Here is a 17347-nt window from a genome sequence, read left to right as displayed (position 1 = left end):
CATAGGCACAGGTGAGAGGTATTTGTGGGAAGAAGGAAACAATAGAAACAGTGAAAGGAGAAAGGAATGAGTTAGGAAAGGGGGAAGTATTAGAGATTAAAGTTTAGAAGATCATAAAGAAACTGACCATACAATGTCTGTTGCTCCATTAATAGAGTAAATGCAAGAAAAACCTATAAGCAAGTGCAATTAATCATTGATGAGTTCATCCACTGACAAGTAGTTCAAGACCAGATCCCAGAACACCGTATTAAAATGTCATGTTTCTCCTAAGTACTGGGGAGTAGGGGAATGGTGTTCAAATTTTGCAAGGCTCCAATACTCCCAGCTTGAGTGGTGGGGAAGGGAAGAGGGGCACTTCCTTTATTAGGAAATGTCATTTTAAGAAGATGAAGGAGATTTTTAACACTTATTTGTGGCTGTGTGTCAATTTATTGGCATTTGCTGGATTTAAGAGTTCTGCCTAGAAACAAGTACAGTGCAGCTAGGTGCTATACAAGGTTTCCTCATACAGTATTGCCAATGCACTTCAATGGTGCTCTGCAAAATCCCTTGTTAATTACAGTTGTGGACCCCCACAACACTGAGTCAATGCCTCTCAAATCTAACCTTCCCACAATTCTCTCAGCACACTCAGCCTTGACCTGCAACACTCCTTACTACTCCAGTCCTGGGCCTTTGTTGAGCAGTGACTAACACTTGTCCAGTACTGTGGGAAATGGCATGGTCATCTTATGAAGCATATGCACTGGCAGGCAGAGAATACTACCAAACTCACTTCATTTGTGCCCAAGATTGTGTACAACTCTTCCGAGGTAATTCAGCAAATGATGTCACCCCAGTAACTACTTTATTTGCCAAATATTTTCAGGATAGAACAGGAGAGATTAAGTTCTGTTTGAGCATGACACTAAATGCATGGAATTACATAGTGGTTTTGTAAGTGCAGTAGCATGCATGATTTTGCATCTGAAATCATAATGTAATGCAATGCGACACAATAAACCAGCTCCGTTAGAATGTCAAAAATATGGATAAAGACTGACATTCAGTGGCTCTTTTACATTTTCTAAATAGGGATACGGAAGTTCCATCTCCATATTGTTTACTACTGGCTTAAAACAGAACTACAAACACACAGACGGCCTGATTCTTATTTAGATTAAGGCCCCTTTTCATGAATCTGCCACTGGTAATTTACTCCCACTTCAAGGGCCCTTTACACTGTCAGAACTGTGTAAAGAAGCCCTTGTGCATCTGAGAATCAGTCTCCAAACAATTAATTTAACTATTAAACATTACAGTTCTTTTTCAGGCAGCACTGGCTAGAATCCAGTAGTTGGTGCTAACTGACATTATTCCTGTAACCCCATAAGTTACCAATGAACTTAATTCCTAGCTTCAGAGAGGTAGCTGCATTAATCTGCATTTGTAAAAAGCAACAAAGAATCCTGTGGCATCTTATAGACTAACAGATGTATTGGAGCATGAGCTTTCGTGGGTGAATACCCACTTCGTCAGATGCATGTACCCACATGTGTCTGACGAAATGGGTATTCACCCACGAAAGCTTATGCTCCAATACATCTATTAGTTTATAAGGTGCCACAGGACTCCTTGTTGCTTAATTCCTAGCCTGTAACACTTCTTTCTGTTCCATTCCTGATCTTCCATGCAGCTCTGCCAATGCACTTCATTTCTGACCTGCAACATACCCTTATTCCAGTTCTGGGTTCCCATGCAACTCTATTAACAAATGTATCTTCACCTGCAACTAACCTTGGATTCTTACATGTGGAAATCCATAGGTGTTCTGACCAAACAAACATACAAGACCACCAAACTAGTTTTAGTAGTAGTCCAAACTAGCTTGAAAGCAAAAACCAAATGTAGTCATTCTCTTCACCTTCTCATGTACACTGCCTCTCCCCTAACAGTCATAATAATTTAGCATCACCTAACCCATGCAAACTCTTTTGAGCGTGTACACTTCTTCCCCTAAGCCGAGCCCCAGTGGTGATGAGGTACAAGAATCACTCTGCAAATGCTTTTAGTGCCTCAAGTTTAGCTGAGCAAAATTCATTTTGCAGAATTTGGGGTTAAGACCTAAACACAGACTTGGCTTTTACTACATTGAACTTTAACCGATATGAATTTGAAGTCACAGATGAACTAAATATGAACATCAAAGTGCTATCTTTGCAAAGTTGCTTTTCTCCATCACAGGGATCATCAAACACAGCTTCCTAACTCGTTGTCTGTTCCATTTTTAATCCTTCATCAATATCAATAAAACAGGATCTTACCTTGATCTTCTGAAGAGACGGGTGGCCTGGAAGAAAACAATAAAGATCAGTCAATCTTTTGTATGATGAAAAGGCTGCAGACAGGGTTCAGTGTCACCTAGAAAATGGTGTAGGCATGTTGGATATGAGGGAGCTGAGATATTCCAATCCCAGCTTCTCTCAGTCAGAATGTCTATAAGAGGGGTGACAAGAAGGGAGATCTCAAAGCTATTTCAGGAGCAAGGCCTCCCAGCCAGAACACTTTTATGGAGTAGTACCACAGTGCTGGGCTGGTTGTAAGGCAGCTCATAGCTACTTCAGCCCTTAGCAAGAGTTTCTGTAGGGTCTAACTGTGTGGGAAGTCTCAGGATCTCCAAGCAGGTTTCAGGGTTGGAAATATCTGAGGAATAATGGTCATGGTGAGGAAGTAGTGTCCCAATCGCACCAGGAGTCACTGCAGGGAATTGTGAAGGAGTGCTGGCTGTTTGGACAGCTCCCCAAGTCGGGTTGCTAGAGGGACTAATGGAAGAATAATGGCTGCAGAAGAACTCACAAAATGTACAGCCCCAGAATCTCCTAGCGGTGATAGTGTAAAAGCACTAGCAGAAGATGGAAGCATTTTAACAGGAGCAATGCATATAAGTTTAGATAATAAAGAGCCCTTAAGATATATCTGCTGAAACTTTGGATACATTGAACTATCGTATAATACAACTCAATGGCAGGGTTCTGGGGATTGAGGGGATATACAATCACTGACTGAAAGGTTTGAAAACATTCCAAGAGTGATGAGGTATGAAGGTATGAAGTGTGGTCAGCTAGTCAGGTCCTCAGCTGGCATATATTACGATAGCTTGCCTTACATTGGCAGAATTATCCCAGTGTACACCAGCTGAAGATCTTACCCTCCATCACCTGTGATCAAAAATAAAAAATAGCACACACAGATGAATGCAAAGTACTGTACTTCATTTTTCTCCCAACATATTAGCATGGGGCAGTAGGGCCGGAGTTAGCCATGTGCGAAAATTTTTGGACGTGCTTTGGCTATTTAAACTCAGTTTGGCAGCATACTGTGGGTCAGGCCATCACCTGAGCCATTCCTACAAGATGACTTTAAAGTAAATGCACATTCTTGCTGCCAAGGTAACACAAGAGCTAGCTGCTAGCATGGTAAGGCTTCTGTTTTCTTTCTGACATAGTTTAATTTTACACTGATGCACAAACATGACAGATTAGTAAGATTAAACAAATGTCAGCATTGCAGGCAAAGTGCTCAAAGCTGGAGTCAAAAAAGCATCTAATGGTAGGGGGTGGGGGAACAGAAAACATAACAGGAGCAAAAAGGGTATGTGTGTGAGAGTAACAAGTGGGGATAGAGGGGTTAAAAGCTTTGAATTCAGAGGAATAAAGAAATCGAAGGAGGAGTCACGATCTCCTTCCATAACAGGGGTCTGAGGACGAAGGACTGTAGGGCATCAGAGTCAGATAGGCATATACGTGTAGGTGCAAACATGAAAGATGGAGAGGGAAGAAGGAAACTTCTCTAATGAGGTTTGTATTTTTTTTTACTTTTTAAAAGGAAGAGCTTTGCAGGGAAAGAGAGGAAAGAGTTACACTCAATTAGAGAAAATAAAGGAAAAAATCAGATTGCCTAATGAAGATTACGACCATGCCAATATCCAGAGTATCTGTATAGATCAGAATTAATCAACCTGCTGCTACTGTTAAAATCTCTGACTGCTGCTGAAACCTCCTAGCCATGTCCTCTGCAGCCAAACAGACCAGGTATATCCTGCCATTCCAATAATTTCCATGCAACATGGCAATACTGTATGTAACTCAGAGGACAGCATCCAAAATATTAAACGTTTTAACTGCCCCACAGCATTAAGCAGTAATTATCCGTTTCACAGTATATTCCCTTCTTCCCACATGCCCCCAGTAAGGTATACAATTCTGCAAACATAGAAGGCTAAGTGATGTAGGACGGCAGATACCAAGAGGTACAATTCCGCTCTCCCTTTGGAAAGATACACCCAAGCAAATAGTTACAGATAGGACCCTCACCAGAATTCTCAGCTGTTCTATCTTGATGCCTCACCTGCCAAAGTGGTTTCACACAATCTGAGGCATTTATTCTCTTTGTTTGTTTCTTAGTCACACAATTTTATCACTTTCCTTGTGCAGGGCAACAGTACAGAATAGGACACACTATCCTATAATTCAGTTAGATTACACCTGGGAAGACATATGCTATTATCTCTAAAGCACCCACAAGGAAAAAAATACAGAAAGCAAGAGAGATATACAGCAGGAGACCACTTTAGCAAGCACAAGACTTGTATTTATCATTTTTAAAACTAATGGTGATATGTGTGCAGCCCTGAAAAGTGCTTGCAGATCTATGGATGAGAAAATCAATATATAAGATATTTATTATTATTATTATTGTTTTCACTTGATAGGCTGCAGAAGGGTTGTTTTTTGTAGGTAAGGTTGTTTGTTTTTAGTAAAGAGTGTGGGGAGTTTGGTCTCTTTTAGCATTGTTTTGTTCCTTGTAGTCTATATAGTTTAAGGCAGGGATTTTCAGCATTGGCCTAACTTTGCTTCCACTAAAAACAATGGCGTTTTACCAATGACTTTACTGGGAGCTGAGTTAGGCCTATACCAAGCACTTTGGAAAATACATCCTAAATTGTCAAATGCTTAGTCATTCTCTGCCAGATCTTCTGGTCCAACCAAACCATGCTCATTACAGGACTGGAGAAAGGAAGGAATCAAAGGTGGCCTTAAGCCTAATGGCTGCTTTATGTTATGCCCTGTTGCCCCAGAGCCAATAGGGGGCATATTTTTATGGGAGAATAATCTGAGCCATAGTCTCCAAAACTGGTTACATCTTCAAAACGACTTGCCTAAATTAGTTGTGCCAAAGGCAGGGCTCCCTTTCCATCCACAAGTGTGGAAGAGAAACATCAGACCTTGTTTGGTCTTTGTTGAGCTCTACTGTATTATTACGTTGCTGGAGATGGGACCAGCAGCAAAACAACTAGCTAGAAGGCAAGACGGCCAGTTCTTGTGGACAAGTAAAAACTGCAGGACTAGCAGAACCGTGACCCACAGATCTTGATATTTCCACTCCTCCCTACTTCCCCTCTGTAGTACCAACAAAGTAGGCCTTGGTCCTACATTTCTGTCACTAGCTGGCTGCCCAAAAGCTGAAAAAGCTGGTGAATTCTGGGAAATTCAACAGAGAATTTGGCCCTTGATTTCCAGCTGGATAGGGATGTAACTGCAGCTTTTCTGAAGGATACAGATCGGGATAAAATGTCAAAGTGCAGCCCCAAAGGAATACTGTGTAGTAACACCACCATTTTAATGGAATTTACAAACACCAAAAACTAATAGGAAGACAATGCCTATAGTTGCTTATTTCCAGGACAGCAATAATTAGTGATGCCAACTGTAATGTAAGTGCCACCGCCTTGATAGAGATGCCACTTGGAGAGCCTATTTCCCTGACACCTCTACCCCTCCCTCCCTTGCCACATCCTTGTTTGTGCAGAGCAATGCTCTGACATGTTAGTTATGGAAGGAACAAAGATGGCTACACTAGGGGTGTGGGAAGAAGAGTAGTGGTGCTATCATGTAGCCTCCTTTTCTTTCCACACATTGCATTCTCCTTTAATGAGTCTCCGACAGTTGAGTTCCCCTCTGTACTGCACAGTGGACAGGATGCCTCCGAATGGGTAATTGCACTTGCAGTTACCAATATACAAGGAAAAACTGTGAGTTGACTACACAATTATCCCTTTTAGAAGCACAAGTGCATATTTTGCATGTATATATATTTAAATGTACCCCGTACGATCACTATCACAGCAAGCTAGACAGAGATTTAGCAGTGCATTATAAAGACCTGAATAATAATCATTAAAAAAAAACCTCTTAGTCATCATAATAGACACCTCCAGGAAATTAAACAGCCTGTGCCATGACAAGCATGGTGTTCATCTGCCTGCAACATAGCATCAGGGCCCAGGGATTAAGGGTATGAGCCAAAGTTCAATGGAGTCTCTCCAATGGGTTTTGGATCAGGCCCTCTCACGGGATTAATCTCCAGTATGGCCAGGGCACTTTCAGCATCATGCAAACATTCCACAATCAGTGAAGCACTTACAGCAGCTATTTCCAAATGCTCTTTTCAATCTGCGGGCGTGAGGTTTATTCAGCACTGGAGGGCTAGGGAAGGGAACATTTATTTGTAAGAAGGGAAAATGGGGAGTGTTGTGATGTAGAGCTGTGTCTACAGGGGCTTGAGAACCTAGAGAAACCCAGCCAACCTCCTACAGGTAATTTCTAACAAAATTCCAGTAACTGAGTACCTTTTTCTTGAAGACGAAAGCCCCTAGAGAAACAAACATCGAGCTGATGAAAAACTGCTATTTTTATCAAAAAACCTGCAACCGATACCATTTGCACCAGGGCTACTTAAAACAAACCGCTTACAATTTAAAGGCCAAATAGCAACCTGCGTGCAGCACTTACACTGTTTTCCTATGATCTCCCCCGCACACACACTTTTCTCTACTTAAGTGATGTAATGCTGTAAACTTGCTAACTCACTCTATTCTTGCCAGGAACTAAAGGTAGTGGGCTAGAGGAGGGGAGAGGGGAGGCTTTAGACTAAATCTGTTCCCTTTCATTTTATGTTTTTGTATATATCTTCAGAACTGTAAATCACCTTCCTGATTTAAACTAATTCACTTAGACCTCAGTTTTAATTAAAGAGAAGTTTTAATATATTAAACATTATTCAATGTGCGAGCTCCCCCACACCCTGGCACCTGCACCTGTCACTGATACGGTCTGGGACTGGAGTAGCAGTGAGCTCCCACAGCCAGCACTTCCAGCGTGCTATACCGCACCTCCTGGTGGGAGACAGTCAGGCTGGAGAAACTGCACAATCTTCCATTCCATGTAGCACCTCCTACTGGGAAAGGTGAAACTGAACTAGAGGTATTGGTCAGACTGTCACCAAAATTATTCCTGTAATGGCAACTGGTGGAAAATAGTGGAACCAGAGTAATTGTGAGTTTCCCCACATGCAGCACTTTTTACCTACATCTACTCTCTATGGTGCCTTCTGCTGTGAGAAGCTAGGAATCTGCTGGAGCACTTCCACTGCACTTTCTCAGAAGCCAATCAGTCCTTCTGTCTATCTGTCTTTCCTTCCTTTAATCTATTTCTCTAAGATAATGGCAATATGATTAAAGCAGCAAATAAAGAAAACTCCTGATCAACAAAGCTCCATGCATCAAACAAAATCCCATTCAAATAAAGAATGGTACAATTGTTTGCCAATTTGCAGACATTCATTCAGGGATTTCCAGATCGTCTGGACAAACAATACAGATAGTTCAATATTTCTTATTAAATGTAGTGATCTAATTTGGGGCGGCATTTCCCTTCCCTCCTTTCACTTCTGCCTCCATCTGCACATCCAGATATTGAATTGAACTGTTTGCAGGCAACGTAACATGCAAGAAACCAGCCCAGTGCTGCTTAGTGGAAATGTCTCATGAAAATAAGTTCAGGTCCAGAGTATTTCTCTCTGTCCAAGCATTTGTGCCCTTCATATTGTTTCATTTTTTTTCCACTGCTATCTCACTTTTTAAACTCTTGCAATTTTTTTACTTCTCTCCCTACTATAATGATTTTGCAAGCTGAACAGGATGGAGGGAAGGGTGCGGAACGAACTGGCTATACTTGAAGTTTTACTGCCACCTAGGGGAGTAGGGGCATTTCCATTCAATAGTAATCAAACAGGGAAAGGCCAGGAGAAAGATGCAAGGATAGAAAGCAACACTTAACTTTGTTTTAAAAGAAACAGGCTAAAACAGCTTCATAAGCTACCCTCTGAAAAAGAAGGGAATACTATCCAAAGCAGATATTTTCCCCTGAGGTCAAGAGGGGAAAGATTCCTCTGACTACCCTATACACCTACACTTCCTTCAGTTTTATGCAGTCAGCTGAGGAAGACCCTGATGCAGCTCCTTTTGAAAAGAAGGATCTACCCAAATGACTAGCAAGATCAATACAGAGCTATGTGAGGTTCTTCCTTTCACACTATTCACCCTGCTGCTCCAGTCCTAATCAAGACGTGTTCTAAAAGAGAGAAGATGAAACATCTGTTCAGTCTGGGCCTGATCCAAAACCCCATTGAAAGCAGTGGAAAGATACCCACTGACTTTAATGGGTGTTAAAATTCTCACTGATCTGACCGATAAGTCATCGACAGTGGTAGGAGACAAGGGGCAGGGAGAAAAGAGGCTGCTGATGGGGAGGTAAATCTAGTGGGAGAATATGGTTCAGTCCTATATGCAGGCAGAATGACACACTAGCACAGGGGTCGGCAACCTCTGGCACACGGCTCACCAGGGTAAGCACCCTGGTGGGCCGGGCCAGTTTGTTTACCTGCCACATCGGCAGGTTTGGCCGATCGCAGCTCCCACTGGCTGCGGTTCACTGTCCCAGGCCAGTGGGGGCTGTGGGAAGCGGCGCAGGCAAGGGATGTGCTGGCCGCAGCTTCCTGCCACCCCCATAGGCTGGGATGACAAACTGCAGCCAGCGGGAGCCACGATCAGCCAAACCTGCTGACGTGGCAGGTAAACAAACTGGCCAGCCCTGCCAGGGTGCTCACCCTAGCGAGCTGCACGCCAGAGGTTACTGATCCCTGCACTAGTGAGAATATAAGGCTGAAGAGTTCTGCTACCCATTCAAAACCATGAGGAGGGGGCCAGGAAGAGCTGAAGGGTATATAGGTTACTCAGCTTGCTCTGGGAAGCTGAGAAAAGGCAGCGATCAATCTGGTGATAAATTCATTGGATTCTCTTGCATGACTAAGGGTGTTATGTGAATGACCTCTCCCAGAGCCAGCGCTAGGCATAAGCAGACTAAGCAATTGCTTAGGGCCCTGAGCAGCAAAAAGGGGCCTCCTATTAATTATTAGTATGTGTTGGGGGGGGATAGTCCTGCTTTGGACCCCCAATGGGCTAGCACTGCGTCTGCCCAGGTAACCTTCTGTCATCACCGTAAGCTTTTGATCTGGCCCAGAAAATAATTGTTTGGTAACTGCAAAGACATCAAGAAGGTCAGAATGCTGCTTTGGAACAGATCAATGGGCTAATGTGCTGCAAACTTAGATAAAAACAAATTACTCCTACCAGTCCAAGAGTTTCAAAAACAGGTGCCTAACATTGGGGTCTTAAATCCACATTTTGGTATCTAAATAAGTTGTTAGACCCAGGGACCCCCAAATAGCTTTAGGCACACTTTTTAATAATTGTTGGCCACGGCACATGTCACATCCACATTGAAAAAGAAATGAAGGGTCATCTAAACCCAAAGCAAAGTAAAACTGCTGAATTTTGCACAATACTGCTATGGACTAACTAATGGAGAATGAACCACACAATGTTTAGAGGCTTGGGGAGGAGGGATAGCTCAGTGGTTTGAGCATTAGCTTGCTAAACCCAGAGTTGTGAGTTCAATCCTTAAGGGGAACACTTAGGGATCTGGGGCAAAACCAGTACTTGGTCCTGCTAGTGAAGGCAGGGGGCTGGACTCAATGACCTTTCAAGGTCCCTTCCAATTCTAGGAGATAGGATATCTCCATTAATTTTTTAAGGGGCACAGCATAGAATTCAGAGTCCAGGAGTCTGGGGTTAAGAAGGCTTTCAACCTATAGGTGCTGACTCAGTGGGTACTTCAGCATCCACAGGAAAAAATAGTAGGTGCTTGGCACCCACTGGCAGCCCCACCAATCAGCTTCTCCTTTGCCTCCCCCATCACATCCCTCCCACCAGTGATCAGCTGTTCAGCAGCATGCAGGAGACTCTGGGTGAGGAAGAGCAGGGGGCAGGATGAGGCAGAGTGAGGGTGGAGTGTGCTCGGGGGAGGAGATGGAACAGGGTGGGAAGAGGCAGGGCGGGAGTGGGTGGGGGAGGAAGAGGTGTGATGGGGCAGGGTGGAGGTGGGAAGAGGAGAGGCAGGTGGGGCCTTGGGGGAAGGGGTGGGTGGGGGCAGGGCATGGGGTGGAATGGAAGTAGAGCACCTCCAGGGAAATTAGAAAGTTAGCACCTCTGTTTAAACCACCTTCTCACCCTCCCAATTCTGGGCTGCTCCAGGAGTTGAAGCAGCTCCCGGCATAATTTTGACCCAATCTATCCCCACTTGCCTATAGGCAACAAGCCCACCCAGAATCTGAGCAATGCCATATGCTTCTGCCCACTCCACCCTGACATGCCCAGCACAGTCATACCCTCAACAGCCCTTTCCCCCTACCCCCAATGCCAGAGTTTATGAAGGGGTCCTACGGCTGTCATCCTCATTTCCTGAGCCAAAGACTTTGCTTTTACAGCCCCTTTACCCGGCATTTGCGAGGTGGTTCCCAGCAGTTATCGGTTCTCCCAGCCTCTACAGTGAGATAGCAATGACACTGCCTAGCTTTGTTTACCCCTTTCAAGCATGATATCAGTCAAAACAGCCACTAGGTGAAAACATTAACTAGCTATCATAAAATAGAATCTGTGGGCACATGATGGTACATGCCTGAGTGTTCAATGTGAGTGTGTGCACGCACAACAGTTTGTGTATGTATGTCGCCGTGTACACGTGTGAGCACACGCTGAAACTTTACAGCCCGCTTGGTACTGAATGAAAGCAGATTAGGAAGTGGTCTCATCTCCCAGCAGCTGGTGGGTCCTCATGGCAAGGACACAGTGCATGGACAGAGGACCATGAGCAGGCTTGCCTGTGTATTGCTGGGTAAACTAGGACATCAGATCTTTTCCATCTTGGCTTAAGTCTTTTTTACTTCTTCTTTTTAAGATAGGATGGCAAGGTTCATTTCCTGTGCAGCTTTGAAAGAAGTGCACTGTTCTGTTCAAGTGGAGTGGAAACCTTGGGCATCAAAGGGTAAGAATTTCCTTCACTCTGTCTTTCTAATGAAGCTTGAAGGAAAGAGAACTAACTGTATACATAGATGTAGGTGAACAATGGATTTCTTTTCATCACATAATTCTAGCCCACCTTGTTAAACCCAGCTAGATTTCCCTTTTGCTGGCTGCCAGTATCCTCTGGAGGGCTAAGGATGCTACTTCCACTCCCCAGAGCACCCAGCATTAGGAGAAAGGGATATTCAAGCAGTAGTAATGTTACCATCATCATGGCCTCCCCTCTCTTTCCCTTAACAATGCAGTTTACCACTTGCCTTAGGGCAGCAGTAATCCCTTAAGGTCAAATTCCAAAAGGTCATTTTCTCTTAGCCAACCAAATAGAAAGATGCTGCACTAAAGCTGATATTCCCATTTGTTCCCCTGCCTTCCTTGCTATAGAGTTATATTATTCTCTGTCACAGACGCATCTCCTTCACTCCACAGGAAAGAGATTGAAAGGAAAAAAGGATGAGGAGAGAGAGAGAGAGAGAGAGAGAGAGCGTGCAAGGTAAGTCATCTATTCTACTCTGGCCTGGACAATTAGCCAGAGATAGGGAGGAAGATTTGTGGCTGCTCTGGCAAGCCATGTGGAGAAAACAGATGCACCCTGCTATCTCATCTCTGTCAAACACAGATTTCATCTTTTAAACTCATTCCAACAAAAACTTACATTCCACTCAGAAAACTCATTTTCTCTCCCTTATCTGCTGACAATATTTGGAGGGGATTTTAAAACCAAATTGCAACAAGCTGTCTCTGCACCAGGACCATGGAGTCCTTAGCCAATCATGCATTTGTTCTGTTCCTTGGAAATCAGCTCCAGGAAGAGGTTGGAAGCTGGGTTGTTTGCATTTCCCTTTCAGAGAGCAAGAGGCTAGTCAGCCATGAGATCTCTCTAAATAAGTCAATTTGTAGTCTCATGATGTGTGGGTGTGCTTTGTGTTTCACTATCTGCCAAAACAATTTGCTAGCAGGGCAAGTTTCCTCAACTGCACATCAGGTGCTGAGATTTTACAAAATCATTAAGAGCCTTCATTTCCAGGATCAAGAAGAGGGAGAAGGGGAAACTAAAATCCATGCCAAATCTGTTCTGAGGATCCACTCCGTCTAAAGTATTCACTTAGAAGAGGGGTGAAAGTGGGCCGGTATGGGTTGCCAATGGAACGGGGGAAAAGGGGCAGCTGTCACAAGGACAGCGATTTAAAAGGGCCCACGGCTTCCGGCTGCTGCCACTGCTACCACGGCAGCCACCGGAGCCCGGAGCCCTTTCAAATCGCTGCTGAAGCCCTGGGCGGCAGGGACCAGGCAGTGCAAATGGGCTGGCTGGGGGGAGGCTGACCCCCAGCCCTGCCCCTTCCGCCCAAGGCCCTGCCCCTTCTGGGGGCTGGAGTCGGTCCCGTACCGGTAAGAATGTAATATTACTTTAATCTCTGCTTAGAAACAGGGATGGTGGGAAATATCATATTTCACAGTATACAGAAAACACTGTATTTCCATCATATACTGAAAGGCCAGAAACACAGATAGTCTTGTCAGATCCAGCAGCTTTCATTACAACCCCTTAGCACCTCAGTGCCTAAACAGCAGGAGGCAGAAGACCTAATTCTAGAGGAAAAAAAACAAACATAATTTGTCTAGCAATCTTTTATGCAAATAGGTTTGGGTCTATGAAAATGAAAAAGACACTTTAATTTCCTTTTTAACCACATTTATTAACAGCAGAAGAGGTGGCACAAGACTGATTTAAAGTTCAGTTATTGCTGGAAAAGGACTGTCAAAATGATGATCCGGGGCTCCATATATACTGAGTCTCAATTACTTTCATGGAAATTTTACTCTGTTAAGTCAAAAAATTATTTCTCTGAATGCCAGTCCTGATTAGATAAGTCAAGACCCTAGCACTGTACTGACAGGTGGTGCCAAAGACTCACCCATTTCTAGGGAACAAGTTATTAACTTGAGTGTTTTCTGCAGCATCTGTGATATCTTTCTGCTCATTTCACAGACTCAGTCACTCACTAGGGACAAAGGGCCAGTAAAAGCTCTAAAAGTTTATCCTGGCTGCTGTCTCAGAACCCCTGCTGGGAAGAGCGCTCTTGTATCCAATAAAGTATACCATGATGTACATCACTGGTGGTTGTTGCCACAGTCTGTGTTGCGAGAATGAATTTGTGCTGTGGCATTTTCTATTTTCTCAGTTCTACGTTGCCAGAAGGCAACACCGTGATCTTCATGCATCCAGTGCTCACTACAAGACAGCAGGAGGATGGCTGAGCTTCTGACTGGTTATTTCTGTCATGTCTTCCTCCCAGAAATGGGGCCTGAATGGGAACAGACCAGGAATTACAGCTCTCGGATGCCCAAACAGCCAAAGATTTGTTTGTTTCCAGTTGGTGCTAGTGGGGGGTTTCCTTGCTGACAGAGCCAAATTACCAAGTTTGAGATCTGAACTGATTTCATGAAAATCAAAAACAATTTTAAAATAAAAGAGGTATGGTCAGAGCCAGTCCTAGGCAAAGATGTGGTTTGGTGCCCTTCCTTCCCACTTGATTCCCAATCTGTGCAGCTTTTCCCTTCAAAATGGTGTTCCTTTTTCTGCTCAGTTGTCCACATGAGGTGCCTTTAGTTCTCAGCCATGCCCTGGAATGCCTTTTATACACCATGGTGGTGATTAAAGGAGATGTTGCATCATATGGTGTGAAGGAATTTGGTGTGGCTCTGAGGGACACAAGAATAAGCCAAAATAGAGACACCACTTTGGAGAAGCTGAAGAGGGACTAGGTATGCAGAAATGCCACAGCTGGAGAGGACTGGTTCAAAACTGGCCTGCAAGTAAGTGACCAAAGCAGTCCAGACACATTTGTTATCATGCCTCTTTTGAGGTAGAATTTTGGATCAACACATTTATCACGTGCCTTACCCCACTGACATTGGGGTAAGCTTTGTAAATAGTAGCAGAAGCAACAGGCATTTTTCCAGGAAATTTTTAGAAGACAAATTGGACACAGAAATCAGCATCCCAGAGTAGCAGACACAGATAGCTGCAGCAGCTGCCATTAAGAAACTCCTGAAATCCTATGGGCTGCAGCCTCCTGAAAAGCAGCACAACAAGCTGAAAGGGAGTCCAGAAACCATACTACTTTGTGCAGTCAAAGTGCAAAGAGACCGAGTTTCCCTGAGGAGTGGTCCCTTTTATCCAGAGACAACCACCTGCAGTATGAGGATTGTTCTTATACATAGTTGACTGTACAGGGGGAAAAAACTTTCCTGAAATGAGTACACAAGAAAACATCAGATTGATTCTGGCAACTTCTACCAAAGCTTTGATTTTGCAAACATAACGATCACAATGGAAGAACAGATTATTTTATACCATTGTATTTAGCCAAATATTCAACAATTCTTGTAAAGCCTTGCTATTATTTCTCAGTCTATAAGCCTTCTTTGAAGGCATACAGTGAAACTTCTGAAATTCCGTTCATGCAGTGCTGGGACTGTCTTTGATTTCCATTGTTTCATGGTACATAAAACTATGCAAGAAAAATAAGACCAGGCAGAATTCCTGCTTCCGAGTAGAACTACCTTCAGAATGGAGACCCAAGAAAACTAACTGTTTGAATGCAGTGAAAAATACACCAATACACCTTTTAATCTCTCTCCTTTCTCCTCCTTGGTCATCTTGGGAAAGATGCTAAAATGTAAGCCTTCTTAATATGCCACATTACGGTAATGAGAATGGTCCCTTACAAGCTATCTTGTTAAGAGTGGAGGGCAATGCAAGAGAAAGAAAGAGAAGACCAACAGATGGAAAAAGAGGATGAAGTAGAAGGGAGAAGCAGAGAGAGGGGGGGAGGGAGGGAGGGAGGGAGAAATTTCAATTCATCATTTTGTTGCTCTTAAATTACATTTTACAAGAGAAAGTATATGTGGGTGAGTGGGTGACAGGTTGAATTTGTGTGTGTCATCCTCCAAACGTGATTGGGTTGAAAGCCGTGACTACACTCACAAATACATCTATGATCTTAAACAGCCCTGGAAAATTGGTTTCTAGGAGTGAGTAAACTGCTTGGATAAAATAAGAACATCCCACTCAATCCTCAAATTTGCACCCAGAGCTTAAACAGAATCTGAACCAAACAAACCTTTTAGTGTGTGATGCTGAAATACTACCAGACAGACTATTTGGAGGTATTTGGGAACAAGTTTTATGGCGTTTCATGCTCATTTTTCCAAAAGCATAGTGAAGCATCTGAAATTTTAAATGCTTATTCAAAGCAAACCTCTGGACCTTCTCAGGTGCACTTATCACTAGCTGCTTGCACCACACATTTTCAAACTGCACATGCCCTCTTTACATTTTCATAATCCTGTCATTGCATGAACATTTCTCTCCCTTTTCACATCCACACTCACTTCCCTGATGCTTCTCTCACCTTATGCTACACACAGTTTTCCTTTAAGAAACCTTTGTAACATCTGTACTGCCACTCTGATTTCCTCAACAATGATCCAGTTCCTTTGGCTGTGACAAAGCACTTGACCTCCAGCCTCCTTTTTCTCCCTGCTCGGGAACTCGATCATTATTGCCTCATAAAGCAATGGCTGCGTGATATTACTGGCTAATTAATGTCCACTTATTGTGAAGTGTTGCTGCCATCTTCAAGCCCCTGTAGGCATTTTTCTTCTTCTGTACAACTTAACCAGATGGTGTGCTGGCCAACCTTCTCCCACCCTTCACGAGCCATGCACTTTACTCAGATAACACATCTAACAGCTCTGGACACACAATGCCATTACAGCTGGGTAGATGTTAGACAAGTTGCTATTACTCTTTCCAGGTGACTGAAGATGAAAGAGTTTGGTTTACAGGTTCTTTCATTCAGCGTACTGCCAACCTCCATCAAGTACTAGTTACAGTTCACATCTTCCCTTTTCAACACTGTCTTTTTTTTCTCACCTGCAGCAGCTAATATGGCAGGGGTGGCCAAACTATGCTTGGCTCTTTTACAGTTAAAGTGCAGCTCGTGGAGCCCCCTACACCCATCCCCCATTCTCCACCTACCAGACACGGAGGAGGGGCATGGGGAGCTCAGGGCTTCTGCCCTGCAGTGGGGAGGGGATGTCTCAGAGCTTCAGCCCCGTAAGAGGCGCCTGCTGGGTCTTGGGGCTTCAGCAGGAGTGAGGCAGAAGCTCCGAGCCCTGCCAGGTGCACTCGGCTCTAGAAATTCTGGAAATTACTGTATGCGACTCGGAGAGTCAGTGGGTTTGGCCACCCCTGGAATAGGATAACCATCCTGTGGCCTGACGGTTTGAACGAATACCCATGAATGTTCCCTGATGACAGACCAACAGTCAATGCTCTAATGATGCAGTAAATACTTTGAATTCCTCACATTGCTCTGCTGCCAGAGAACAAGCACATCACCTCTGCATTCCACAGATGGTCTTCATGGACTCACGGAGACACAGGTTTCAGAAGAGCATGCCTAAATCCAGCTCTTACTAATGACAACTGGCAGTTCAGAGGTGGTTTTGGAGTTAGGAGGTGGGGATGATGTGACATCCCTTGTTTGGTGCATAGCCTCCCACATTCTATCATATGTCCAGCCAAGGAGTGCTAAGAAGCATTTGATCAGATGAAAAGCAATTACTTCAATGAGACAGCTTATGTGCTTAAAGTTAAATACCTAATTATGTGCTTTGTCAGACTGAGGCCAGTGTTTAACACATTGCAGGATCAAGCTCGCCCCCTCTCCCTCCACCCCATAGGCAGAGCATTTCTCCAGCCCAACTCTCTCAATAGAACATATAGTTTATTCATTCAGAAAACCCTTTTTTAAATGTAACTTCAGGAAGAATTTTAGCAAGCCAGAACACAACTACCCAAAGAGGAAAATTTACAGAATACAGGGGATACCTCGTGTCTTGCATCAAGTTCCAGCCGATCTTTTAATAGCTATGAGTGATCAGAAGCCATGTTTCACATCTCATCAGCAATACCGTACAACACCTCCAGCTACACAGCACAATATCCCTTAGCACCATACTAGGGCATTGGTCCAG

At 43.9% G+C, this 17347-nt stretch overlaps 1 protein-coding gene across 2 annotated transcripts in view; it reads right to left on the bottom strand.

The window, feature by feature from the left end:
* The window catches only part of DGKI (diacylglycerol kinase iota), a 308370-nt gene that overhangs the window by 32958 nt on the left and 258065 nt on the right, over nt 1–17347 (bottom strand). For both annotated transcript variants that reach the window (XM_050918163.1, XM_050918170.1), the window contains one exon: nt 2307–2332. In XM_050918163.1, coding sequence (XP_050774120.1) covers nt 2307–2332 — 26 coding nt within the window. The remainder of the gene's footprint in view (nt 1–2306; nt 2333–17347) is intronic.

This window comes from Gopherus flavomarginatus, chromosome 1, assembly GCF_025201925.1.
Source record: "Gopherus flavomarginatus isolate rGopFla2 chromosome 1, rGopFla2.mat.asm, whole genome shotgun sequence".
Classification (NCBI taxonomy): Eukaryota; Metazoa; Chordata; order Testudines; family Testudinidae; genus Gopherus; species Gopherus flavomarginatus.
The sequence above is the reverse complement of the archived record's forward strand: the minus strand, read 5'-3'. Positions and strand labels throughout refer to the sequence as shown.